The 26,650-nt window shown below is 39.3% G+C and overlaps 1 protein-coding gene across 6 annotated transcripts in view; it reads right to left on the reverse strand.

The window, feature by feature from the left end:
- col11a1 (collagen type XI alpha 1 chain) overlaps positions 1 to 26,650 on the reverse strand; it is a 99,797-nt gene that overhangs the window by 18,453 nt on the left and 54,694 nt on the right. For all 6 annotated transcript variants that reach the window (XM_023950174.1, XM_023950175.1, XM_023950176.1 and 3 more), the window contains 15 exons: positions 24,581 to 24,634; positions 22,066 to 22,119; positions 17,501 to 17,554; positions 17,139 to 17,246; positions 15,754 to 15,843; positions 14,718 to 14,771; positions 10,512 to 10,619; positions 10,322 to 10,429; positions 9,916 to 9,969; positions 9,053 to 9,106; positions 8,597 to 8,704; positions 3,838 to 3,891; positions 3,712 to 3,765; positions 1,251 to 1,304; positions 904 to 957 (listed from right to left, as the gene is read on the reverse strand). In XM_023950174.1, the coding sequence (XP_023805942.1) occupies positions 904 to 957; positions 1,251 to 1,304; positions 3,712 to 3,765; positions 3,838 to 3,891; positions 8,597 to 8,704; positions 9,053 to 9,106; positions 9,916 to 9,969; positions 10,322 to 10,429; positions 10,512 to 10,619; positions 14,718 to 14,771; positions 15,754 to 15,843; positions 17,139 to 17,246; positions 17,501 to 17,554; positions 22,066 to 22,119; positions 24,581 to 24,634 (1,062 nt within the window). The remainder of the gene's footprint in view (positions 1 to 903; positions 958 to 1,250; positions 1,305 to 3,711; positions 3,766 to 3,837; positions 3,892 to 8,596; positions 8,705 to 9,052; positions 9,107 to 9,915; positions 9,970 to 10,321; positions 10,430 to 10,511; positions 10,620 to 14,717; positions 14,772 to 15,753; positions 15,844 to 17,138; positions 17,247 to 17,500; positions 17,555 to 22,065; positions 22,120 to 24,580; positions 24,635 to 26,650) is intronic.

Consider the following 26,650-nt stretch of genomic DNA (forward strand, 5'->3'; position numbering starts at 1 on the left):
AGAAGATGGTAGCACATGCAATACCACTCTCCGCTTTAATCCATTTCATCTTTGGTATTAAAAATTTAGCCTAAAAAGATTGTGACATGTATTTTATAAGTAACCAACAGTCAGCTGTAGAATAGCGCTTACTGTTTCAACAACTGTAGATATTGTTTCCGTCCCCTTTCCCAACATTTTTTTAAGGAATCTGTTTCCAAATAATTTTTTTCTTTTATACGTCCTTAGTTTTGATGCATCTTTGAATTAGATCATTTTAATAATCGAAACCATGATGTAAACATATAATTTGTAAAGACTATATGTGTTTTCCCTAAAAAAAACACAATGTTGAACAGCATTTAACAGCGCTAAAGATGTACTCAGCTGAATGCAAGAGTCCTGTTTTGGTGTTGATTCCCCCTAATGCAACCAATGTTCTGGTGGACTCAAGCAGCACAATTATCCCACTGATAATTGTGTATTCCGATTCTGGGAAGTGACTCAATTTGGCAAGCGGCGTGGACCTGCAGCGCGAAGCCGAGAAGCCACGCTGAGATGATCTATCAGCCTAAATGTGAGGAGCAATTACTCCTATGAAGATAAAACAGACAGCCCGTCTCATTAGACTGTATGTTGTTCCATATTAGCTCCATAACCATTAATTATTGAAACTAAACCTGCGTGGATGACTTCTAATCACTAAATAAATTACGGAGAAGGTCAACTATTTGGCTTGAGCAAGCAAACAACAGCGTGGCTGGATTTATGGCCCGGATTCGGAGCTTCTCTCTTGAAGGAACACAAAAATCACATGTGCATCCTATGGTGCAGACATGCAACTTGCATGCAAATGGAGGTCAGGTGGGTTGCACAGATTCATCTTGACACACCGGCTTGACAACAAAAACACAGCTTACTCACCCCAGTTCCAGCCTCTCCGGGTGGTCCGGGATTTCCGGCCTCACCTTGCTCACCCTGCGGTTGGAAAAATGTCAGTGTCTGGACGGATAATCCTTCAAGATGAAACATCTTATGTTCTTATCTATCTTATTTGCTAGCCGATCACTGGAGGAGTCCATCACTGGAGGAGTCACGTTTCAAGCGTTTGCAGCTTTTTAAACAAAACTTCTCTGATTTAAGGGAAATTATTCTTTTTTTCGGCTTATTACAGAAAAGACAAACAATCGAGAAGTTTGAAATGAGGGTATCTCATCGTTTTCAGCTTTTTGCCCTACACGCTCCCCGGAGAGTCCCACAGCGACTCTTACCTTCTCGCCCACGGATCCCATCGGGCCCACACCACCGGGGGGACCTTGAGGGCCCTGCAGCAGGAGATAAAAGGATTAGCTCTCATATCCAAGGCTAAAGCAGATCAGCTAGGACCCCCTGAAAACATTAGTGCCACTGACAAGTACGCAGAAGATTCATAGAGGGATTCATTCTGTGGATTCCAGATCGTTTTGTGTAAATTATTGTCACAGCTTCTCTGTTACACAATGTTTGTGTGGGGAAAAAAAGCATCTCTGGGTGAAAATGAGATTAAAATACCCGCATTTGTTTTCCTTAACATTTCAAATATTTTATTTGACATTTTAATGATAAATTAACTGCACCGAGAACTTTTTTTTTTAGTTTTAAGCAATCATACATGAGCAATCTAGTGAATATATGACTTCTAAATTATGCATTTAAAACTTTTTGTACACAAAAAAGCAAATTAGGCTAGTTACAGAATACTCATTTTGCTTAACAGCCATTTGATGGCTCTGATATTGAAATTGGATCCAAATTCAACCCAAAAAAATCTTAATCTCAAGAAATGTATCAAACAGGTGGATTCCATGTTCCTCATATACAGCTTTTTTGTAAATTCTTTCAAAGTGTGTTTGTCAGAATTCAAAAGGAACAGTCTCCAGAGTTTTGAGTGCACTTCATCTCCCAACAACCCCAGCGCACAGTTTCTGGATGCCACACATGGTATGACTTTCATTTGCATGCACTCACAGTCTACCTGAGCTCTCCACTGAGCCTCACTCAGTGCAAAGTTTTGTTTTTGCCACTCTGCCTGCCTTACCGAGCGTTATATCTGGACCTGATCTTCTGACTTCCTGACCCTGTTTTGTCTCGGACTCAGTATGCCTGCCGCATGCCCCGAATCTCGCCTGGACTGACTACTCTTGTTTCTTCTCCAATGTTCGTTATTGACCTCTGCCTGCCTGATCCTGATTTAGCTTTGTGGACTTTTAGCTGAGCTAATAAAGCTGCTGCATTTGGATCCAGCCGTCTGCTGGTTCTGTGACAGTGCTCATTTTTTGCTTATGTCAGATGTGACAGCTCGCTAAAATTCTGCTACAGATCAATAACACGAACTGCATCCCCTCAGTTTGCTTGAAACCAACTAACCTTTGTCCTGTGATTCACCCTCCTGCTTTATTTAGAAAAATGAGACTTGCAGCTAAAGAATATGTACTATGAGATAAATAATAAATCAAACAAACTTGTGTAAGATAAAAATAGAAAGAATTGAGTGCATTTCTGTCTGTGGAATGAGGTTGTGTATCAATTTGAGTACAAATGCAGCAAAAAATACAAACTAAAAATGTTGGGAACATATAAATTAGAAACTTCATCGGAAAATGACAGACAATCGTGACGTCATTTTTGGTACTTTGATGCTTTTTTCCCCTTAAATTCTTGTATATTAATGTGAATAAAATTGAATTTAAAAAAAAGTATGCATCAAAAATAGTATGATTTCAGGGTGGGTATTCATTTTTCATCTTCCTGCTCCGTTATGATGATCACATTTATTCAACTCATTTGTGTTTAAAAATAAAAGGAAGTGTCAATCAAAGATTTCTGGATCTGGCCTGCCAGCCAATCAGAAACATCTGGTTGAAGCAGGGACTTCAACCTTAGAAAACATTTTTAATCTTTTTCCATCTCTGCATATCATGACAGAGTCTGCTGGACTTTGTGGTCTAAAAGTCCTATTAACTATCAAGTTATTAGATTCCTACGGTGGTCCCTACGGTGGCCCCGAAGTTCAAATCACACCAACAGTTCCCTCAAAACAATCGTAAAGATCACAACTGAAATTTTACATTTTAGGAATGACATTTTAGACATTAATCAAATCACATCATCCAATCAGGGATGCCACATACTAAGATTAAGATTAAGAGGAAGATATTATTGCCATTTGTACATGTAAACAAGTACATTGGAAGTCAGGGTGACCAACAAAAACAAGGGTAATAAATAAAGATGAGAAACAAAATCTAATAAAGAGAAGAGTAGAGAAAAAAATATGAATGACTTGCAAAGAGACATGATGCAGTCATAACCACCTTGTCATTATTGCACTTTTTGTCACGTTTGTGACATATAGTATCTACCTTTTCCGGTTTCTTATTGTGTAACATTTCATTTTCATGTCAGGACATTACTTTTGTTTTCTGAAACTTTTCATTTTTATTCTGTTACATTTTTTTTATGTAACTGAGTTTTGGTTTTTATTGCTAAAATCTGATTTTTTTATATTAATTGTTTTTGCTTTTTTTATTGTGATCTTTAAAGTGTTTTTGCGATTAGCACTTCAGGGCCATTCAAGCAGTTCAAAAAGAATAAATCAGAGAATCTCTCAGCTGCAGTGTGTGGCAATCATACCAAAAAAACAAACAAATAAAATGTACATCACAGACGCTTTAATGTATGTGGTATACGTACATCAGCTCCACTTGGACCCTGAGGACCTCTGGGACCAGGAGGACCAGGCGGGCCCTGGAAAATAAAGGATGATGTCATCAGTAATTTCTATTGGACGAGCTTTTAGTAAATTAAAATGAATCTTACCATGGGCCCGACATCGCCGTTCTCCCCCTTTTCACCTGGAGGTCCCGGAAGACCCTGTAGGAGGAAACGCACAGACAAAGCCGTCAAACTGAAAGAAAATAATCCGATTTAACCAGGGAGGAGCTGAACAAGAAAAAAATTCCCCTAATTATGTGAATTTGTTTGCAGCATTAACTGCTGCTTGAATAGAAGTTTGATTTGACGACTGCTGGGATACATTTGGGTAATATTCAAATGCATTTCGGAGCCAGAATGCTCATAAATTAATCAGCTCAAATGAATCGCAATCCATGTTTTAGCTGCTGTCTGCCTCTATTATGTGTTTAATGAAATATTCATATGAATATGCAGAGCAAGGCTAAGAATAAGTGTAGTGAATTAAAAAGGCTGATATTATAAGACTTTGGAGACTGTATCAGATGTGGCCACACTTGATGCTGGAGCACAACAGGAGGTTGAAGCCTCCTTGTAAACGTGGAAGACAATTTCTTCCATCTCTGCAATCGTGCACAAAAACATTGCTTCTTTTTTATCTGTAGATTTTCCCAGAGAAGGTAGCGGCTTTAATCCGGTGGGTTCCTGCATGGAAAATGAGCAGCCTGGTCAAGGCCTGGCGCGTCTTTTGATCCCTGACATTTTTTACTGGTAATTGGCGTGATTAAACTGCAGCGGCTTGCCCTCTCCGGTCGTTGAATTGAATGAAGGTAGTTTGTTATTGAGGTGTAGGATTTTAAAAAAGACGGGAGGAAAAAATAGGAAAGTTAATGAGACATCAAAGACATTCGTTCTTTTGGGGGCATGTTCAAAGTAAGTAAAACCACGCGAGGGAGACCAGAATTTAAGGTCTGGGTTCCTCCTGTTGGCGTTGAAAGTAGGGATGTACTGACTTATATTCCTATGATCTAACCAGATCGATCTGATAGAGGCAAGTTGTGAATGCCACTATACGATAATTACAAAATGATATAAATCAATTATATTGATTAATTATATTGATTAATATATTGGAAAATACCATTTGGATTGAGACACGGTACGTTTATTTTACTATAACGTAAAAAACAACAAAGTGACATCACAGCGTAAAACACACATGATGTTCTAATAGTGCGTCCTTTGGATTATTTTGATGTGGAAAAGCAGCAGTGGACTGAACTTTAGGAAACTAAGATTGCGGTCCCATACCCCAAAATGCCACTGCAACCTAAATGTACGTTTTTTAGCAAATTTGGTGGGGGGCCGACGTGGTCTCGTTTTTTGCACACCGTGCAGGGGCCACTCAGGTTTTAAGAACAAAATTAAAACATCATTGCGACTGGACAATATTTTAACATCGATCAGTGGCTGCCCGGGAACATTTGGAGGTCTCATCGGTGGCTGTCCAGTGACAAGCGGATGGCAAGAAGGCAGCAGAGTGATTATTGACGAATAGAAGGGGCTCCAAGGTCACCAAAATCGTCTGAAGATCGGACGATTTCATACTGCCAGCCACCAGCCGCCCCCGTCCGATTGTTAGAAATCATGCAGTAGCAGTGAGGACACTTGACGATAGCTGTTGACATTGGCGGGGGGCCCGGCAATGACCGTACGTCAATTTGGCGATACTGGCCACCCTGAATATAAATCCTGCTGTGGTTGGACAACTTAGACCCTCGTTTCGGGCCCTGAGGCTTTGCCCTTGCTGGGTTTCTTGGGAGGCCTATTGTCTAAATCTGATAATGTGTGCCGCTTTTTGATATACCCAAGGGCTACCGGGCGGTTAGCGGTCGGAGGCACTTGATTTGGATGTCTACCACCCAGAGACATTTACACATGATCCAATCAGAGCTGCTGCCAGCCAGCGATCTGGTTACCACCGCCTCCGCCCCAGTAACTGATGCCTGACGACCGCCGTCTACATACATGACCACACCAAAGATTTTTTTTTTAATGGGCAGTGGTGGCGGCAGCTAATCTTAAAGATTCTGCCTCCCTTGTATTTGTGACCATAGCCTAAAGATCGATTATAGGTCAGTGAATCGGATTGTTCAAAATGAACCAATATTGAATATGAATCGTATCGACAACCACAAATTAAGACGTAAATCCATTTGTAGCTAAAAATGAATCGTTGAAAGCTTTGTCTCCGGGTGTCACTTCATCTCCACCCATCTGCGAAAAGGTCATCTTTAATCTCAAAATCATTAGCTAAGGTACTAATTATGCAGCTTAGTAAATGTGCTTGATGAGGAGCAGACTGCTAAAGCAGGTCAGTCCGTGCAATTAATGGAACTGTGATGGGGAGTGAATTACTCCAATTAAAAGACCATTGAATGAAACCCTGCTGAGGCAGAATAGCACTCTGAGATGGCGAGCAGTAGTCTACGTAATTTCATCAAGACAATGACCCCAATCTGTTTGGTAAATCTCTAAACTTTCACACTTAAGGAGTTGTCTACAAATAAAGGGATAATTACAAATAGATGGATTCAAAAAGGCAAGAAAAGGTCCTCTAACATTTTCTTGGGGTGGCAAAACATTGAGCAGAAGTCTGATTTTCCTTGTGATTCCTGTCCTCAGATGACTTTGGATGTTAGAAATGCTGCACGTTGTAGCATCGATTGTGAAGACACAGCACTACAAAGACGGCACAGGTTGCCTGAGAACTGAGAAGTAATCGCTGCACGCCACCATATCACGCTCCCAGGATCCAATTAAACGGCACAGGCAGCTGTGAAAGGATGAAGTCGTGTCGGCCTCAGTTTCCACTGGAGCTTGTTGTTAGATGAAAGTCGGGGTGTAGCTACAAGGAGCAAAGACAGGCGATCCATGGATTCAGAAAATGTAATGTCTTCATTAGGCACTGCCATCATGGAGGTGTTTAAAAGACGGAAAATCTGCTCCTTTGACCTCTTTGATATTTATCCTCTGCCTTTAACTTGTGGTTTTACCTAACAGGCCCAGGAAACAGGGTTGTCCTATTATTGTATGGAGAGAGAAAAAAGTACTAATAGCTTATCAGTTTAGAAATTGACAATAGTGACCTGAGATCAGTGACTGTATAAGAGAACTAAACTGAGTGAGTGTGACGTCACCCATAGAGAATAGCTTATTGGCGGCTCCGGTGAAAAGAAGTCACCATTTTTTGTAAATAGTCATTGTCAACTGTCGTAATTGTATAACCCATGTTGGAGCCAGACGACATCCGAAAGCAGTCAATATTTCTATGACGACTACTTTCAACAATCAGGAAAAAGCTTGTTGGAAGTCAACCCCCTCACCATTTTTAAGTGGGCTACGCAAGATCTGTCAATCAAACGTTCAACGTTAGACCACAAACTTTTATGGAGGCATCTGATTAGTCAGTTCATGCCTTAAATAACTGAAGTGATGCAAAATTGTTTTCAACGATCGTTATTAGATTAAAGTGATGATGTATGCTGATGATAAACAATGAGGATTACATATCTGTTACATGAAGTGTGACTCATATTATTGTTTCCTGAACTGATGTAAGAAAGTTTTTACAGGGTAATCAATAACTATTCCTTTTAGGAATAATTTAATATAATCTCATATCATATCATATAATAATCTCTCTGTAACCTGATAAGGACAAGATTATGACAGATATGCAAAAAACATAGATGGATGGAGAGAGAGCGTTATAGTAATAATAACTCAATAGGGGCTACAAAAAGCTACAAATAAACCTTACTTGACTTTAATTAATAATCAATATATTTATTAATTGAATCTGATTTCTAATCTAACGTTTGTATTGTATGCATTACTGCAAAAAGTCTATTTATAATTATGAATAATTGCACTGTCAAGACGATGGCATCATCTTCCAACATCTGTTATTTTTCTTTACACACCAGTCCATGTATTGTTCCATATCTGAAATAGGTTTGATATATCTTCGTTGTATTTTTTCTCATTGCAGTATTCAATTATTTTTAATCCTAATAATAAATAAACCAAATTAAATCAAATTTGCAAAGGAAAATACCATGAAAAAACATTAGGATTAGCAAGAACGACCCAAAATAAAGATAGCAGTGAAGGACCGAGCAATAGCTGTTAGTTTGTCAATAAACGCCTAAATGATTTTGGTGTGTTCAAGCCAGCGGGAACTTCCTGTTTAGAACAACGGGGCAGAGGGAGGGGTGTTTACTCAAACCGTCCCCATGTACAATCAATGCCTAAAATGCACAGAATTCTGGACAAGACCGTTTTTCTTCCTCTACAAAAGCATGGCAGCTAAATTTAGGAGCAGTAAATATTTCAGAAGGTAATTTTCGATCCCCACTGTCACTGAAACAACAACAAAAAACCATGGTGACAGTTTTAAGGGTGGTTTCTTCAAAAAACTATAGTTAAGGGGAATTTTAATGTTAATGCTCATAAAAGTGAAACAAAAGAGACATAGTTCCTATCTGACATGTAAACAAAATATCCTTTGTAGTCACCTAAGTTCATGTTGATTTTTTAATGTTTTCTTTATTATTAATATTTTAAAATCACAATTATTTGAATTAAATTGATTTCTGAGGCTTTAAATTATTAAATTGTTCTATTGGTTTTAAATGGTCTTTTCTTTTTCTGTTTTGTACATTTTTTAAATCTGTATTTCATTTGATAACGTTATAAAAATAAATTTAAAATGTCTGAAATACAAAGCACAATGTTTTGTTTAATGTATTCAGTAAACAGAGTCCAAGTACAATACACATTCAATATTTTAGGCTAAAGTATTTTTAGTTCATGTACAAACCTGCAGACCAATGGGTCCAGGTGGTCCAGGGAATCCTCTGGCACCTTCATCTCCCTTCTGCCCAAACATACCCTGCTGACCTCTGGGACCTGGCTCTCCATCTGCTCCCTGAGAACCAACAGCTGTTTTAGCCCTCAGCTTTGATAAATTCTTTAAAAATAATAACCACAGTTTTTGACTATCTGCTGCATAGCATTCATCTTTTTTTCTGACATATTTGTGTTGGGAACGGGTGGGGTTGTAGAGGGGGTACTGACATTTTAAAATGTGTAATTCTTCAACCAAAATGTCCCTTGCCTCAGAGAAACAGATCCAATTATGAAACTGCAATCTACAACTGACTATTTCTGCACCGTCTGCCTTTTGATAAATGCTGGATGTCCTACACTTTAAATCTTCATGTGTCATCTAAGATGTTTTCAAAAGTTTCTGTTTTTTAAAAACTGTTGTACTTACAGCAGGACCTGGGGCACCTACAGGTCCTTGGACACCAGCAGGCCCAGGAGGACCCTAAACAAAGAAGTATTAGTGAAAACAACAGTGAAAAATGTGATTCATGTAGCAGATGAAAGACTGGATTAACCCCTTGACACCTGAATTTACTACCAGCTACAAAAAAAATTACTTATGGTTTATTTTTTGCGTAGATTCGCGTAAACTGAGGTAATCTTGGATAAAGTGAGTTGTTTTAGGACTATAAAATAAGAAAAACTTGCGATGTGTGATATTAGTGATCAATATTGCGGTGCTGATATGACTTGCAATACATGAACAAATAGCAAAACAACTTGTACATAATTTCCATTTCACTGCAACAGATTTATTTAAATAAAAGTCAACCTGACTAAAATTAAACTCCAAATAAACCTCGTTGTTGACCGTTTCATTGGTCAACAACGTGAAAGGCTCCTTTTGGTTAGTCAAAGAAATAAAAGGGAATCTATCCTATTTGTTTATGCCATGTAGGGGTCAGTCTGATTTGTCAACAACATGAGGGAGTCTATTCCACTGGTCAACTGCGTAATGGGTCCATCTGATTGTTCAATGGCGTGAAGGGGTCTATCCAATTGGTCAGATGCAAAGAGCTCTCTTTTTGATTAATCAAATACTTCAAGCTGCCATGAAATTGGTTTAGCATGTGTGTAAACATTTAAGGTAAGAATTTATTGCAGCTTATGATGTTCTTTATCGATATGCTGACAGGCTGAAATTGTGCTGACGAAAAATTTGTGTTTGATTGTCCAGGCCTAGTCAAGGGGTTAAACACACTCAAATTATGAAATGTGGTGTATCCTTTGTAAGCAGCAGCCAATACCCACCTGCTCTCCCTTGTCACCCTTGCTTCCTTTCTGACCCGGCTCCCCAACCTCTCCCTGGGAAAGAAAAAGACCCGAAGTTTGTGTCTCAGATTATCTTTTTTCTTCTTCTAAATATCACCAGAATCACTAAAATGCTCACATGCAGACAAACAGATTCAGGTGGAAGAATCATTTCTCAGTCTACAGTTACAACGTCCGCCTTTTACAGTCTAAGATGGTAACCTTTAAGAATCTGATAACTCTGAAAGACAACAGTAGTCTATTTTGCATTTGTGTTATTTATAGAAGAAAGCTTTAAGAAATGTTATTCACACAGTCACTGACTCACACTCTCATTCGAATTCAGTTAAGAGATACAGAGGTAACTCTGTATTGTGTAAACAACACAATGCTGGGTGTGACTGACCTTGTCACCGTCCTCACCAGGTGGCCCCTGGGGTCCAGCAGGTCCGGGCAGACCAACAGGACCCTGAACTCCATCACGACCAGCCGGACCTTGAGGACCTTTTTCCCCCTAGAAGCACAAATATAATTTATTGTTGCAGGAATTTAAAAACTTGAGGTCAAAAACAGATTAGATTGGAATAAATACTTACAGGTGCACCTTTCTCTCCAGCAGGACCAGGGGGACCTTGTGGACCAGGTCTACCAGAGAGTCCAACTGCACCGGCTGGCCCAGCGGAACCCCTCTCACCAGGGGACCCCTTTAAGCATGAGACCATTAGCGTCATATTGGATCAAAAGAAATGACTGGAAGCTTTTGTTCCATTCAAGAAAGTCCTTGTGTTGTTTGTCTGCCCACACGCTGAATCTGACCTGCACTGAACAACAAGCTCGGCCATTAAGACTCTTAAAACTAAAGTGAGTCCTTCTGCTAATGGATCAATACACACACACCACCACACAAACAAAAACCTTTAAAAGGAAAGTGTGGAGAAAAAGGAATACACAATAACAGGGCGTTTTTAGGTTCTAATGACACACAGGGAAAGGCCTAAACAGCTGCTGAAAACAGACATGTCTGTCCAAAACAGACTTAAGCTGGATCATTTTTTCCTGCAGGAACTAATCAAAAAAGGAACTGAATCTAAATCCAAAGACCTGTACGCTTCATTAAAGACCCACTCAGATAATTTTGATCCACTGCAAAAGTGTTCCCAGTGGTCTTTTAATTATGATTATGCCGTTTTAGCCAAAATAAAAATAAAAATAACAGTTGTTTTCTAAGACATAGTTTGTGTAAAGCTGCAAATTTTTAAATTCACCACTGAGTTGTGGCACAGTTAGGGCTAAGCATTCCCATCCCGCCTTCCCCTCCTTGTTGCTGAGAGCTCTCTGTTTACACAATCTCATGTTAGCTTGCACGCCTCACACCCCCAATCCAACATTACCAGTACAAAAAAAACATTGGAGGTTGTACAGTATTGAGCCAGACGCCAGCTCAGACGAGGAGAACGAAGACGAACTTTATTTTTCAGAGTAAAGTCACTTTTTTTGCACAGTTCCGCTGGGGGTGCGACTTGAACTCAGGTGTGATTTATACTACAAAAGATTCATGGATCTATTTGTGTACAAGTGGATGCATCAGGATGGGGCGGAGCAGGGAGCTTGTGGCCCACTTATCGTATTTTCTAGGTCACAATAACGACATTTTTCAAACTACATTTTTTGCTCTGATCCTGATTCACAATTTGAATAAAGACATACTCAAAAAAAATGAATTTTAAGTTAATGTCTTTATATGTCCTCTGTCATCAGAAAAATGTTACGAGAACAAGTTGAAAACCCCAAAGACACAATTTTCATGCGAGTGGATCTTCAAATCTATAGCCTTTTTCTGTAGACGGAGCATTCATGAACGCTACAATACATCCTCATCCACTGAATATTTCACTCACATCAGGATAATTTGGGAGAAACAGAACCAATCTTTTGGAAAAAAAAAACTTTATACGTGCCGTTCATTTGACAACAATTTGAGGCCATTTCAAAGCAGACGATGAAGTATTAAACATGCAGTTTTATTAAGAAGTGTTGAAAGCCTTATTTTGGCAAAGCTGTAATCAATGTGCTGTCTGACACCACCTTTAATATGCACAACCGGAACAATTAAAGCAAACATGGGAAACCACAACACTAAAAATATGGCATTTTGTAAAAAAAAAGGCTTCATTACACAACTGGTTCAATGGATAATGAGAAAAACAAAAAGAGAGAATCCACAGAGACTGGAAGCAATTATTGGATCTGATAAGAGATACACAGGAGCATCACAGTGATGTGTGTGTGTGTGTGCGTCTTTATTTGATTATTTGAGCTCATGTGCCAGGAGGAGGCACTGGAGCAAACAGTCTTGATCCCCAGCTACTCAAGTGGATGATCAGATTGTAAACGGATGTGCGCAGCATGACGAGATGAAATATGCAGCTGCTTTCACTGGAAAAATAATAGATAAATCACAGATGACACGGCCGTGATGACTTAATGAGCCTGAATGTACAACACGTGCTCTCGGGCGACCCAGTGCGACAGAACTAATTCGCCGTGCTTGATTTTCTCCTCCATCGAAACGGCCGCATGTCAGCGGCTCGTGTCTTATTCGTGGTAGCTGTTATGAGGTATTTAACCTGGAGAAACAGGATATCAATAGCGGGAAAGCAGGAAATGCTCCTGATCAGATATTATCAATAGCAATGAAAGCTGGTGAAAATAACGCTGCATACGCACCAGGCATCTGACGCGGTTGTCCAACAAAGCTAATGCTACTATTGCAGCTGTAGTATTAGCCAATTGAAAAAAATAAATACAAAATGCTATTATTAATGCTATTAAAAATTGTCTGAACTGCACAAACTAAAAGGTTAAGCTCTAATGGACCTTGTCACGTTTCCGGCTCAGCCGGCGCGGACTTTGAGTGCAGCGGCAAAGGAAAGCGAGATATTTGCTGGTCGTCAGTATATGTTAAATATATCATCAGTTCAGAGAGAAAGTTAACCTCTCACTGCTTGTTTTTGTTCAGATGATAAAGCAAAAGTTTGTCTTAAAGAAACCAGTGCAGTGATGTAGAACATTTAAGCTATGTGACCGGAACTTCTTTTTTAGGCGTGCACTATCCCTGTGAGTTATCACTTTTTAATCCACACCCAGCAACCAATTAGAATCAAAAATTCACCCGGATCATGGTATAATTGCATAAAAACTAAATTTAAACTAACTAAATTAAATTAAATATGCATAAGCTGTGGAATTCTCAACCAACCTAAAATTTTGAACAGCTCAAAACCAAATTCATGTAAAGATCTGATGGCTGAAACCCTCGACCACATCTGTGCACATCGCCGAATGACGACTGCAAGAATGCTTTTTAAATTACATATTTCACGAATGTATTGCAAAAGACTGAAATTTCACAGGTAGTAAATGCGCAAAACGTACTTCGTGGCTGTGTGACATGGCCTTAAAATTACAGGCACTCCACGCATCGTGCATCCAAGAACGCGCTACACATGTGTTCAAGCCCATAGTGTTCACACTGGACAAGCAGGGAGGGGCTTCTTTTTTGTCTTCTTCTTTTGCGAGTGTTTACAATCACGTCTGCCACGTACAGTGGAAAAAGGCTTGGTGCAAAATGTCGAAACGGTGCAAATCTCATGATTTGGGCACGAAATGGAAACAGTTTGTTTCATTACTAGCATCCTCACAATGACAGATATGGATTATCATCATGTCAGGAGAGTAGCCTTGGTTTATCTTTGTTTGAAAAAGAAATGCGGATAGATTCCCTTAGGCTCGTCAGCGTGTCTGGAGTCATCAGATAAAGCAGCTACAATTGACCTGGTTTCAACTTGTAATATACTTTCAATATGCGTTTGTTTGCAAAAACCTGCGAAGCTACGCATAAATGCAAAGGTTTTGATCGCAAAAGCCTGTAACACACATTTACTTAAGCTTTCGATTGGGAGTGGCCATTTAAATGCGTATTGCCGAGGTCGGTGTGTAAATACCTCAAAAAGCAGAAAACAAATTGTTTTCTGCGGTGGCCTTGGATTTCGAATGACATCAACAAATCACAGATCACAACAACAATTAAAAAAGCAAAACAAATATTAAACAATCATTTCACAAAACAACATGACATTATAGAAATTAAAACAAAATTCCAGAAATCAAAATGAAATGGTAAAAAAAAAAATAAGAAGCCAGAAAAGATTAGGTATTATGGGACGTCACTGATTGGAAGATAACAGTTGAATTTTAAAGATGTTAAGCAGAAGAATGTTTTGCCTTAACTGTGGTAAAAAAACCTTTGGCAGTGGGTGTGGCCAGAGTCTTAAACATCTTCTCTATCCTAAATGACTTCTACGTAAAAAAGGTGGACAAACATCATCATCCAATCAGTAACATCCCATATTACCTACCTTTTCTAGTTTCTCATTGTGTTTCATATTTCAACATTTCATTTTGTTTTTTTGGAAATTACCTTTGTTTTCCATAATGTTTTTATTATGTTCCTTTTTTTATTTTAATTTGTTTTTTGGAAAGTACATTTGGGTTTCTGGAATTTTGTTTGGATTTCTAAAATATAAGGTTTTCTTACAGTTTGCTTTGCTTTTTTTTATGTTGTTGTGGTCTTTAATATGTTTTTGCGTAGAGCTAGTTGTCGATGTAATTTGATCTTCAGGGCCACCGTAAGTTTAGAGTTTAAGGAAATTTCCAAAATCTTAAAAAACAGGGTAAAGTGAAGCCTCTTTTTCCTCCAAAAAACCCCAACGGTATAAAACCCAGTTTTACAGTGTACGTACCACCGGACCAGGCGGACCCTGGGGTCCCTCCGCTCCCTTCAGACCTGCAGGGCCCTGAGGTAAAGAGAGAATATAGAAGCGTCAATAGCAAAGCACTGAAATACTTTGAAGCATTGCATCGTTTTTGCACAATTTAATCAATTTTTGCCTTCAAATCTAAAAACCCCCACATCTCAGTTCTTTGAAAAGTTCAAACATTTTTATTCCAGTGCATCACCTGCACAAATGAGAAGACAAATACGTGTAAATAAATATGTAGCAGCAGTTTAGTGTGACATAACACAATTCCTTTTTCTTGTGTATCTAAACCAACTTCTGTTTTGCACAGGCAGGAGTTTTTAAAACGCGTTTGTATGTCCTGTGTGTTTATCAATGACCAGGGTTTGTGTCCGTGGCTGCGGCTCCCCAGTGGGCCACAAAAACTCACGGTAGTATGGATAATGAGCTTCTGCGGGCTGGAGCTGCAGTAAATTACAATCGCAGAAAACAATCAGGAGGGCTGCTGTCCTGCAGCGTCTGACTGACCTTGAGGATGAAGGAAGCAAAACACTTTGTCTCCAGAGACTACATCCATTCTCAGCCATACCAGGCCTAATTGCCAACTCTCCTCGCTTAATAATTTATTTGGTAAATAATGTAAACAGAAACAAATAACTCACTAGCGCTAGAAATGCTGGCACTGAAAAATGAAAAACAATTGAAGTCCTTGAAAGTCTTTACAAATGAATCCCTGTACAACAGTACCAAACTCTGTAATACGCGGCCATTATCCACCGCAGCAGTTAAAACTGTGGAGTCAGTGGCACCGGAGCAATGCAGAGGCACGCCTGTTCATTTGTAAGACGTCGCTTTGGATTTCCTCTGCGCCGGATTGATTTCTACGAGTGAATTCCAGGGCTGCTGCCTCTAATGAAGTGAAAAGCTCGAGATGGATGCTGGTTCATTTGTTACATTGCAATGTTCCATCCTCTCCTAGCAGCAGATCGGTGTTGAGCTAAACTATGATGAATAGCTGCAGGTGGAATCGAGTTCCTACCGTGGCGCCAGGTAGACCTCTCTCTCCTGGAAAGCCTCGGAGCCCAGGGGGACCATCTTTACCAGGGGATCCTTGTGGTCCAGGATCTCCCTTTAGAGACAGAATCAAACACGTTTTTTAAAAATGTAATTCAAATTCCGAAGATCATTTGGTTTAACCACCATTGAGCTAACATAATGTGCTGTACCATATTTTCCACAGACATAAAAAATCCTTGGAAAAATAAAACAAAAAGGAAAACAACGACAGTGCACCTTTTATTCCAGAGCACCCTACCTATGGATTGTTTCTGGTTGTGTTTTTTTATGTGTTTCTACCAAGATTGGGGGAGTAGTGTGTTTTATGTGTTTTGTGGTATCAGTCTGTTTTTTTTACGTGTTACTAACAAGGTTAGGTTAGGCTAGCGTAGTCAAAGTAATGGTTATTTTTGGTTTGTTTCTGGTGAAATAGAAAAGCAGCTATAAATAGTTTCATTTTACAAATTATTTTCTAAATAAAAGCCACCAAACAAACAAGAAAAGCAGAAAAGTCACAATGGTGCTTTTTCTTTTTCTTCTTTTCTACTGGCAGACTTTTCTGCTGGAATAAGAACAGAAAAGTAGGACCTAAAGGTTTCAGAGGATCCAGGCTTTGTTGCCAAGGTGTCAGCAACGTTCCCTTAGCATACTGATGCAAAGGTCTGAGCAGAGTGGGAAGAAAGTGGAGCTGTGAGTGGCGGAGGGTTTGGACTGTGCAGACAGACTTGATTGAACTGTCTTCTTGAGGAAGATGGGGAGAAAATAAAAGGACCAGGCATGGGGGGTTGAAGGATGGCGGGGTGGGAAGCTGAAGATGCTCAGAAGGTTGGATTAGAGCTGGACAGGAATCCACAGTGGAAAATGGCTGCTGTTAGGTCCAGATTGACTTTTAAATTGACAGAAACAAAAAAAAGCCAACAAGACAATAAAACAATGTGCTTTTAAAATCTACAATATTGCAATATTAATTATTATTTCATAGAATATTGCAATGATTATGAGCTGGAGAATGATGAAATATGTTTCTGGGTAAGTTTATTGTTCCTGGTTTTATTTGCTAATCTCCTGAGCTAGTTATTGAGTTTACCAAGCCCTCGAGAGACATAAATGTACATAAGCTCAGCAGGCCACACATAAAAACAAATCACCTCTTCTTGCTTCCAGCTTGCTTCCAAGTAACTTCAATTTTCAGCATCTCATTAGATAGTTGAAATCTATATCAAGCACCACAAAACGTTTGGTCCTAAACTGAGGGTAGGTGGCTATTAATCTGTCAATATAATGAAGAAAAGATAGGCAAAGATAGGATAGAAAGTTTTTTTTGTGAGCTTTTCTTTAGTATTCCAATACTCCTCCATAGGTTCATACCTTGGCTCCTTCTTTGCCAGCAGCACCTGGAAGACCCTGCTCTCCGGGTGGGCCAGGGGGTCCAGGATGTCCTCGTTCTCCTACAGGACCGGTTTCACCTGTGGGCCCCTGAAGTGTAAGCACATATGAGAATTATTACCAATGATACCATACCTAATTACCAAAATCTTACCAATCCATAAAAAGAAACACTGAACTTTCAGTTTGCCTGTACAGGTGTTGCATTTGCAGCTAAAGATCATGCAGCCTTCTGTTATGTTGCTTGCTTTGTCTATCAAAATTGACACTTTTTGGCAACCAGTTAATATAATTGACTCTAGTTATCCAAGACTATGTTTACTATTTGAAAAAAAGATCCTTACCTGTGGCCCAACAACACCTCCTGGACCCGGTGGACCAGTTTTTCCTTGGAATCCCTGAGAAAGATCAGAAAATCTTGTTTAATTGATTAGTAACTTCTGAAACAACCTGTTAGCCCTCTATAAATAAATATAAACATATGGATGGTTATTGAACATTAAAGAGTCAGAATACTTTCGGATGTCTGTTTGGTTGATATTGGCCAGATTGCTGCAGACTTGTATCCCAGTAAATTCTGCCTTAAACATCCAGGCTAACAGCCAAGTTTTAAAAGCCCTGAAAACAAATTTTCCTAATGAGACTTTGTTTTAACTAATTACTTTTCAACAGAAATAGTTTCATGATTTGGCAGAATGATAATGGAAAAGGCCTAAACAAAGGTTTTTATTAATAAATGAGTGTTAAGAAACTTCAACGAAAACTACAACCAAAAGTTTCTACCCCTTCTGCTTAAGATCAAATATTAGAAGGGATACAAGCCTGGCATGCAGCCTTCATTCCCAGGTATTGAGGTTTCTAGCTCAGCACAAGTCAGATGAATAATTCACTTTACATTGGCATGAGTCAAACCCAAAGAATTAAGCAAGACATTTTTTATATGAAGCTATTGGATGAATAAAGGCAGCAGTAAAATGTAAAAACTTGGCTTATCCACAGTCATCTCATCATTTAATGAAGACATTTTTAAAAGGGATTATTTAAACTGTTGGCAAATTTCTAGACATGATCCTTAGATTACCAAAATGGACAATGAACAGATCAATGACTGATAAAAAGTATGTAGATGCATGTGATACAAACATGCATTGTACCCGAAAGGGGGTTGACCTGTACAGGTGCTGTGTGTGGGTTTTTCGGATTGTGTGGGCCCGTGGAGGGTCACAGACAGGAGCGTCTGACACGAATCTGAAGGTGTGTCTCTGTTGAAGTGTGTCAAAAATTATTGTTCAACGCTGGTTTACATGGAACCGTTGACTGTGGATCTCATTCACAATTCATGGCAGACACGGACGATCTGGAGAGATCAGGTTTATTTATTTTAAAGAGCTCTACACAAGCATCAGTGAGCATGCCTTCATGTCTGGATTCATAACATCATTTAGAGTCTCTCCCAGTACGGTGAGGTTCACCACCTACTGCAATAGCTGCATATGAAGCTGCCTTCGGTGGTTATTTCGTCTTTCAGGAACCGAGCTTGAGGACTTGTTGTCCCGCATCAGTCCGATGAGGAAAAAAATAATAATATAAGAATAAAATAAGACGATCTTTTTGTTATTCTCTCGATGCAAGCAGGAAAAGTATCTTAATGTTCAGGAGAAGGATGATCAGATTCTCCACCAGGTTTGTTTTGGACTCACATAATCAACACGCCACAGGCCAATGTATGTGTTGACTCATCTCTCATCTCTTGACACCTAAAACACCTTGATGCCAGGCCGATGCGCTGCGCTTGATGTTAAAATCGCCCCGCAGGACCTCTGATTGAGACTGTACATGACTTAACATTGAAACTGGAAACCGTAGCAGCTGCGGCAGCCAGCCCCCCACCCCACCACCCACCCCAAACACCAGCACAGTAGCAAATAGAGAACAACCGCCCGACGGGCATATACATCTGCCACCCAGGCCAGGACCAGCAGGAGCCCCCAATGCCAGAGAGCAGGGAGGCATAAGGGGAGAGAGAGTGTAAGCCCCTGCTCGATCAGAGGAGCAGCCCCTGCCGCGCCAGGAGTTCTGAGCATCCCTCCACTCCAACCCCAGGCACGAGCCAGGGCCACACCACGCTCCAGGCAGCCACCTACCCAGCCCACGGTTGGTCCAGGAAAAAGAGGGGGCAGGGGCCGGCCACCCCTGCCCCATTGCTGAGGGCGTGGTACCCCCCCCGCCAGGGATAGGGTAGGGGACAGATGATCAGAGGTCCCACTTTCCTTGTGTAATGTATGTGGGTGTGTGTGCATGTATGTGTTGGAGTGCATATTTTTGAAGGGTAAAGGGTGTGTGTACCAAAGGGTGCAGTTATAATTGGTGAGAGTACATCTCCTGATTACTCACAGTGATGTCCAATCACCCTCCCCACCAAGGGGCCCTAAATGTCCAAAGTCCAGTTAAAAGTGGCGAGTAGGGCACTGAAAGGACATCTGCTGCTTGCTGGCAGTGATGTCCAAGCGATCCCCCTATACCAAGGGTCCTACATGTCTAAGGTGCAATTAAAACCGAGAGGGGAGGGGCCCGTTACCATACGGCAAACATGGGAGGGGGACCACTGCCATGTAGCTCCTCCCCCCAATGTGCATTGCAGGCTGGACCCCCCATCACCCTAATAAGTGGTTGTAAGAGGAAGGAGGGTAAGTCGGGGCCTGTCTGATTTATGGAGATGCATAATTCAGTGGAAGCCGTTGTCTCTTAACAGCGTCTGCCCTGACTCGGACCCACCGGTTCAAATCTTGATTGACACTTCTTCAAATTCAACGTGATGGACACCTTTGAGCGTTTCTTTCACTGCCGTCCATTTCTATATTGGATGCTTGTGGTCCCCGTTTATCAGCTCATAAATCTGCACACATTGATAAAGGACTATCACCGTTGCTCGGAGTGCAGCAAAGGCATGGAAGTGCTTGTGTGTGTGTGCTGAATTATCTGTGGGAAAGAGGCGCGAGGAAAAGGGGAAGAATTAATGAACGAGGTGATGATCTGTCAAGCTTTTAGCACAGTTTATTGCCCTCTGAGGCTCATCAAGCCAAGCTTTGCCAATACTCTGTGAGGACAGAGAAATCGAAGAAGTGCACCTGATTGCAGCCTCAAATCAGATTAAAAGTAGTTTTTTATATTTTGCTAATGTGAGAATAATCGTTAATCCCACAGGATTATCTACTGATAAACTAAATCTAGGCTTCAGATCTCAAATAGCTATTTATGTTGTAAAATGCATCAAGAATGCACATGGAAATGCTAAAGCTCTCTACAGAAACATTCCAACTTGTTCAAAAAGTTTGTAAAGTAGGTCAAAACTTTTTTAACTGCTAAATTAGTAATAACAAAGCTAACGTTGATAAAGGTGTTTATGGCTAAAGCCAAGATTAAAAAAATTTGAAGAGTCCTAATGAGTTAAAAGAGTCAAACATGTTTTTTTCATGTAGAAAATAAAGGACAAAAAGAATGACAACTGATTCACAATAGTTTAACTTTACTGTCAAAAATAGCATCAGATATTAAATCTTCCAAAAAAGCTTGTGATAACTGCTAAAATGTGCTTCTGTTGGAAAACTGTAACCGAGAAGGAACCGTCATCTCAAAAATGATCCAAAATCTTCATAAAACTTAGACAAAAAGTGAAATAAAAACAAAAAAATGTTGAAAGAAAATAAAAAAATACATGCGGCCAGCGTTGCACTTTTGTCTCGGCCACACAGACTTGGAGGAAGAGTTAAGGTTAGGGTTAGGTTTAGGGCTAGGGTTAGGGTTAAACCCCCGAATGGATTCTGAGAGTGTCTGCGTCTGCAGCTAGGTGTGACAGCTATTGGGACTTTATCTTAACAGTAACAACATTTAGCCTTATATGCAGTTAAAATATCAGCGGGCAGTGCAGCAATGTGCATCTTTACATGAATTTCCATCATTTTTTGTGCTCTTCGCACGTAAAAACGTGCGATTGACAGCCTAAAATAATATCATAAGAGAGCACCAAGTTTGCTGACTTATACAAAGTTTAAAGTATTGAAGGTAAAAAATTGTCTTTAAAAAATCAACTTAGAACTTTTTAAACTGATTTATAGCTTTTACCATCCATTTTTGAAAAATGAATGCAATGTTTTTCAAACATTATACAAGTTCCAAAAACCATATTAGAAAGTAAAGTATGAATTAATAAATATACCCAAAAAAGGAACACACAAACGAGACATAAAAACAACAAATGTTGTCATGTCATATTTACACAATAACAATATCTAGTTGCTGATGGAGACTGCTGAGAAAATAAAACAACTTTTATTATGCAGCTGATCACTTTAAATTGAAGGAAATATTCCGCAGCCACATGATTCTTTGAGACTAAAACTAAGGACGGTATCTGTCGGAGTACAAGTCGTGTTTTTTCAGCCTTTTAAATAGGATTTTTTCTGTGTTTACTTCAACTTCTAGTCCAAAAATACATTAATCTGAATGATCTTAAAATGCATTCTTATACTGAGTAAAAAACAAACAAAAAAACAACAGCAGTACTGACTACAGGTCTTGTAGACTTCTGTTTTGTTTGTTTTACAGGACACGCCAAGCCCCTCAGAGATTTGTTTATCACTGATTGTTATCCCAAGCATGAATAAAGCCCACAGATAAAATGCAAGGCGGAAAGATAGTTGTGACTTGCGGCTCACCGATACGGTTGGTGAAATCTATCCTGCAAGAGTAAAGCCTGAAAAAATTGATATCAAAACAAATGTTATGCTTTTCCCTTTTAAGTCACTCTGAATTCCAGGCTTGATTCATCATTCAGCATCAAGTCAGAAGTTGAGTCTGAGCAAACGTGAACAAATCTACTGACACCCAAAACACAATAATGTATAGTCACCGTTTCTCCACGCTGGCCAGGGTGTCCAGGCAGCCCATCCTTACCAGGCGGTCCCTGTCAAAACAAAATCACCAAACACTTATTACAAATATAAAATGACTAAAGACAGATAAAAAAATGCTTCATGTTTCATTTCAAGGCTTTATTTCATTTGTAACACAATTTTACAAAAAAATGACTAAACTTCAATGACAAATAAAACCAGCAGTTTTGTTTTTCACTGTAAAAGAAATAGCTATGAATTTCACTGGAATCAATAGGTGGAAATTGCTGCTTGTCTGCTGTTTAGACTGGATAGTGAGAAAATGGGTTTTGCTTCAATAACGGATAGACTAATGATCTGTGCACAGATTTAGGGGATATTGTTATATAACAAGCCTAACCTCATTTACCGAATCGCTCAAACTGAATCAATCGAAACTTATTACGTTAGCAAAATGGCACAGGGTTCAACTCTAAGAATGGAAGGATGCAGAGAGGAGACAGACTTTAGATCAGTGCTTTTCAAAGAGGTGCCTGTGGGCCACCTGTGGCCCAAGAGCAACTTGAGTATCTCGTGAGCTATCTTCACACCGGGCATGTTCATGAACACACTATAAGCGTGTTTTTCATTTAGTCTATGGTGTTCACAATAAAAAGCTAAGAGAGGCGTTTTCTTTTTCTGCTTTTTCTACTGTTTACTAGCGCATGACCGTCCCCCACAGTGGCTGCAAAAAGCCAAAGCGGTCCATATCTCACAAATCTAGCTCCAAGCTTTTTCTTTCAAAGCTCTATTCCGATACGTGAAAGTCTTGGTGTCATAGCAGTCTGGGCGGGAACAAACCGCAATGATTGATTTCTCCTCCACGATCAGTTTTTCTATTTTTTTTTTACTTGTCCTGTCCAACAGCTAGGCAGGCAGATGAGAGCTGAGGGCCTCTTGTGTTGGACATATTTTCCTTCAGACAAACCAAAGGTATGTCTGAACAAACCCCTTTTGTAATTGAGGCCAAACTTTATTCATTTCAACCATGATTGAAAATCTTTGGTGTTGGACCGGACGGAAAAGGAAAGAAGGGAAGAAGAGGGAGGGATGTCGGGGGGGGGGGGGGGTGATAGTGAGAGGGGGGGGTAAGACCATGAAGCAGCATAGAGCAGACAGGTTTACTGGTTGTTTATCATTACGGTACAGTTCAAATGTAGTACAAAAAGGGCGGGGCCTGTTCACACACACTCAAATACTATCAACACACCTGCTAGCTGCAAAAAATGTTCACATGTCAACATGTACACAAAACAGATAGTGTTCACGAACGCATACCTATGCCTTTAAACCAACTAGTGTGAAATCTTTCATTCATTCAATCATGCAAACTATAAGTGCAAAGGTGAGCTAACACCTGTGCTCAGGTGAGTGTTTATGTTCTTCTAAAATGGATGGTGGAATGTGAAAAGAAGGAGGAGGAGCGCCCAGCCACCCCCACACCCAGACCCCCGCCGCACACGATCAGTTTTTCTAACGACTGGCACTTCCGTGGAATAAAAGGGAGGCCATACTGAGTCCCTGATTGGTCAAAGTTCAACCAGGTTAAAATTGCAACACGTGCTCAATGACCATTTGTGCATGGAGCCAAAAAAAGGTCGTAGAATCTTGCATATGCAAATTTGTGGCTTTCCATGGCCGCCTTACGTATGACCACATTTGTCTAAAGAACTTTTCACGCATGTACCACCGATGTATAACTTTTACATTGTGTACACGGTGCACACATCATGTTAAATTACATAATTGATGCATGAATCAATAATAAATTGCCTATAAACGGTGCAATAATCACACACAGTTCATGTTCTGCGTTGATATACGCGCTGCATGTTTTTTTTTGTACTTTTTCTATGGTTTTAACATGATTTGTGATACATCTGTGAAAGTTTCACATATAGACCTCAACGTTTCTCACTTTTTCCACATATTTTCACGTATGACCAAATTTTTATCTGTGCAATACGAGCAAAATTGTACGTGGTGACTGTGTGACATGGCGTTTAACTCCATTGTCAACATTCTTTTGTCAACCACATTTACGTTACAATTAGCGTAATTCCAAAGGATTCTGAACCTTTGTCATTACTAATCATACAATGCAGGAACCATTTGTTTGCAGCTATGTTGCACCGACAGCTAAGAACGATGTCACCAGAGGTTTACAGTAACACATTATTCACAACAAACAGCATGTGCCTTAAATTCTTTAACCAAACTCATGCTTTTCTAAATCTAAACTTTTTTTATTTTAGTGTTCTTTTAATACTGATACAATATTATACCTTCTATTACATTTTTGTTACCATAACAAAAATCATGTTTTTTGTTGCTGTATCTTTAGAAAAAAAAAAGAAATAGAATTTCAAACAAGCTAGCTTTTTTTTTTTTTTTTTCAGAGTAATGTTTTGTACATTTTTTGGACAATCCCTTTGCTCTGGAGTTGATGGTTTTACTGCTACTGATGAGGTTCCAAAAGGGAGAAATACTTACAGGGGGGCCCTTTGGTCCGGGGAAGCCCACAGGTCCCTGTGGTCCTTGAGGTCCCTGCAATCAACAGATGAACACTCAGAAATACCAAAAACATTTAAGTTTAAGATTTAAGAAAAGTTTAATAGGAAGGAAAAAAAACATATTCGCAAAATTAAAAATGCTGCATCCTGGGTAATCATAGAGCAGCCTAATTAGGCAAATCAAACCTAATTAAGCAAAAAATAAGAAAACATTTCAAACAATTTAATTAAAGCAAGAACACAAAGATGAGTTTGTAACATCTACCAAGATTGTTTTTGTTTGGTCCACCGTTTATATCAGTTTTACGTAAAAAGAAGACATTTTTATAAAAATTCTAGGACTGTTTATTAGCATTTCTGTAGCAAAAGCCTCATTCTTTATTAAATAAACCAGAACGGCTATATTTTAATACATAACTTCTTTTCCCAAACTCTATAAGGACGCATCATTATTTTTAATAAGTGTTCACGCCTTTAGATATATATCAGCAAATATACACGTGTCCATAATTGCTCTTCATTTCAAAGAGGAAAATAAATAAATAAATAAAGTATGTGACACGAGGAAAACCAAAGAAGGCTAAAAGTATTCTTCAGATATTCAAATATAAACCTGATCAAATGATGCAAATGGCCCGATGGAATCTTTTGCATTCAAATATACATCTCAAATCTGTGAGTTTATCTTTAATTCATCAGGTGTTGCTGTATTTCCCTCCAGTGCTGCGCAGTATCTTTATCTGTCTTTACATTCTCAGTGCAGGGGGATGACAGACAGAGGCAGTCAGTCAGAAATGCTGCATCTGACCTCCTTAAATGTCACAGCTCTGGATCTAAAGAGCTGCCTTCCATCCACTTTAAATCGGACAGTTAAAAAGGTTGATAGCTGCCTATCATACTTTGGTAGAAAATTACCAGCTAAAGAAACATGAGGTCTTTGTAAAGTTATAAAGGGCGAGCCGTTAAGGATTTACATAGAGAGAGTAAAGTATAAAGTCCGTGTGAAACTTGGGCCGATAAGCTGCTGCTGAAAGATTACGTGTTAAAATGAGAACTGGCACATTTGGGAGCTTAAACCTGCATTTGGGTGTGACTCACCCCGCTGTTGACAAAAGAAACCGATGAATCCAAGCGCGATAATGAGACCAGGCATGAAGAGCTCCTGAAGAAAACTAATGCTGCCTGTGACTTCCTGACTGACTCATTCATCTTCTTCGAGATGAAATACATGTATCTTCTGAACCGAGCCAGATCAATACCTCCTTAAACTTAAGCCACCAAATTTAAAAAACAAAACAAAACAGAGCATTAAATTTGATCAATTATTGATTTACTAGATACATATTTAACTGTATTTAACACTAAATGAACTCAATAAATATATAAAAATTATGATATACTAAACAAAAAGGCATATTTGGTTAAATGATGATATACTACGGTCCGGGTAAATACTCGATTAGCTGCTGGGTGTCTATTAAAAGGGATAATGCACACCTGATAAAAAAGTTCCAGTCACATAGCCTGCGCTGTATCTATACCACGTAAAAAAATTGTCCATTTTTTGTGGAAAAAAACGAACAAATAACAAGAATAAAGTACTAAAAACTGATTGAATATTTTGAATATTTATTTCTTTTGTAATTGACCATGATATAAGCGGGTTAAAGCCCTTTGAAGTGTGCATTATCAGAATTAACGCACACTGTGGAAGCCTGAACCATTTGAAGCGAAGTGCGTTAATTTCTGATAATGCACACTTTACATACATATAATAAGTTATTGTGCATATATATTTTTAAACAGGAGCAGAGCTCCAGTGGGGCCAAAGGGGATAGTACCAGCAACTCTCTCCCAAATTTGTGAGACAATATTAATATTATTACTGACAAAGATTAAGACATCGGCAATGCAAGCTTCTTTAGGCATTGCAAAAGTAAGCAATATTTTCATTGCCTGTACTGTGTATGCCAGGCGATCTCGGTCCTACCTTATTGGAAAACTCATTAAAAATACCTCATCAACAATAAGATAGCACAAGATAAAGCAA

This window comes from Oryzias latipes, chromosome 20 (assembly GCF_002234675.1).
Source record: "Oryzias latipes chromosome 20, ASM223467v1".
Taxonomy (NCBI): Eukaryota; Metazoa; Chordata; class Actinopteri; order Beloniformes; family Adrianichthyidae; genus Oryzias; species Oryzias latipes.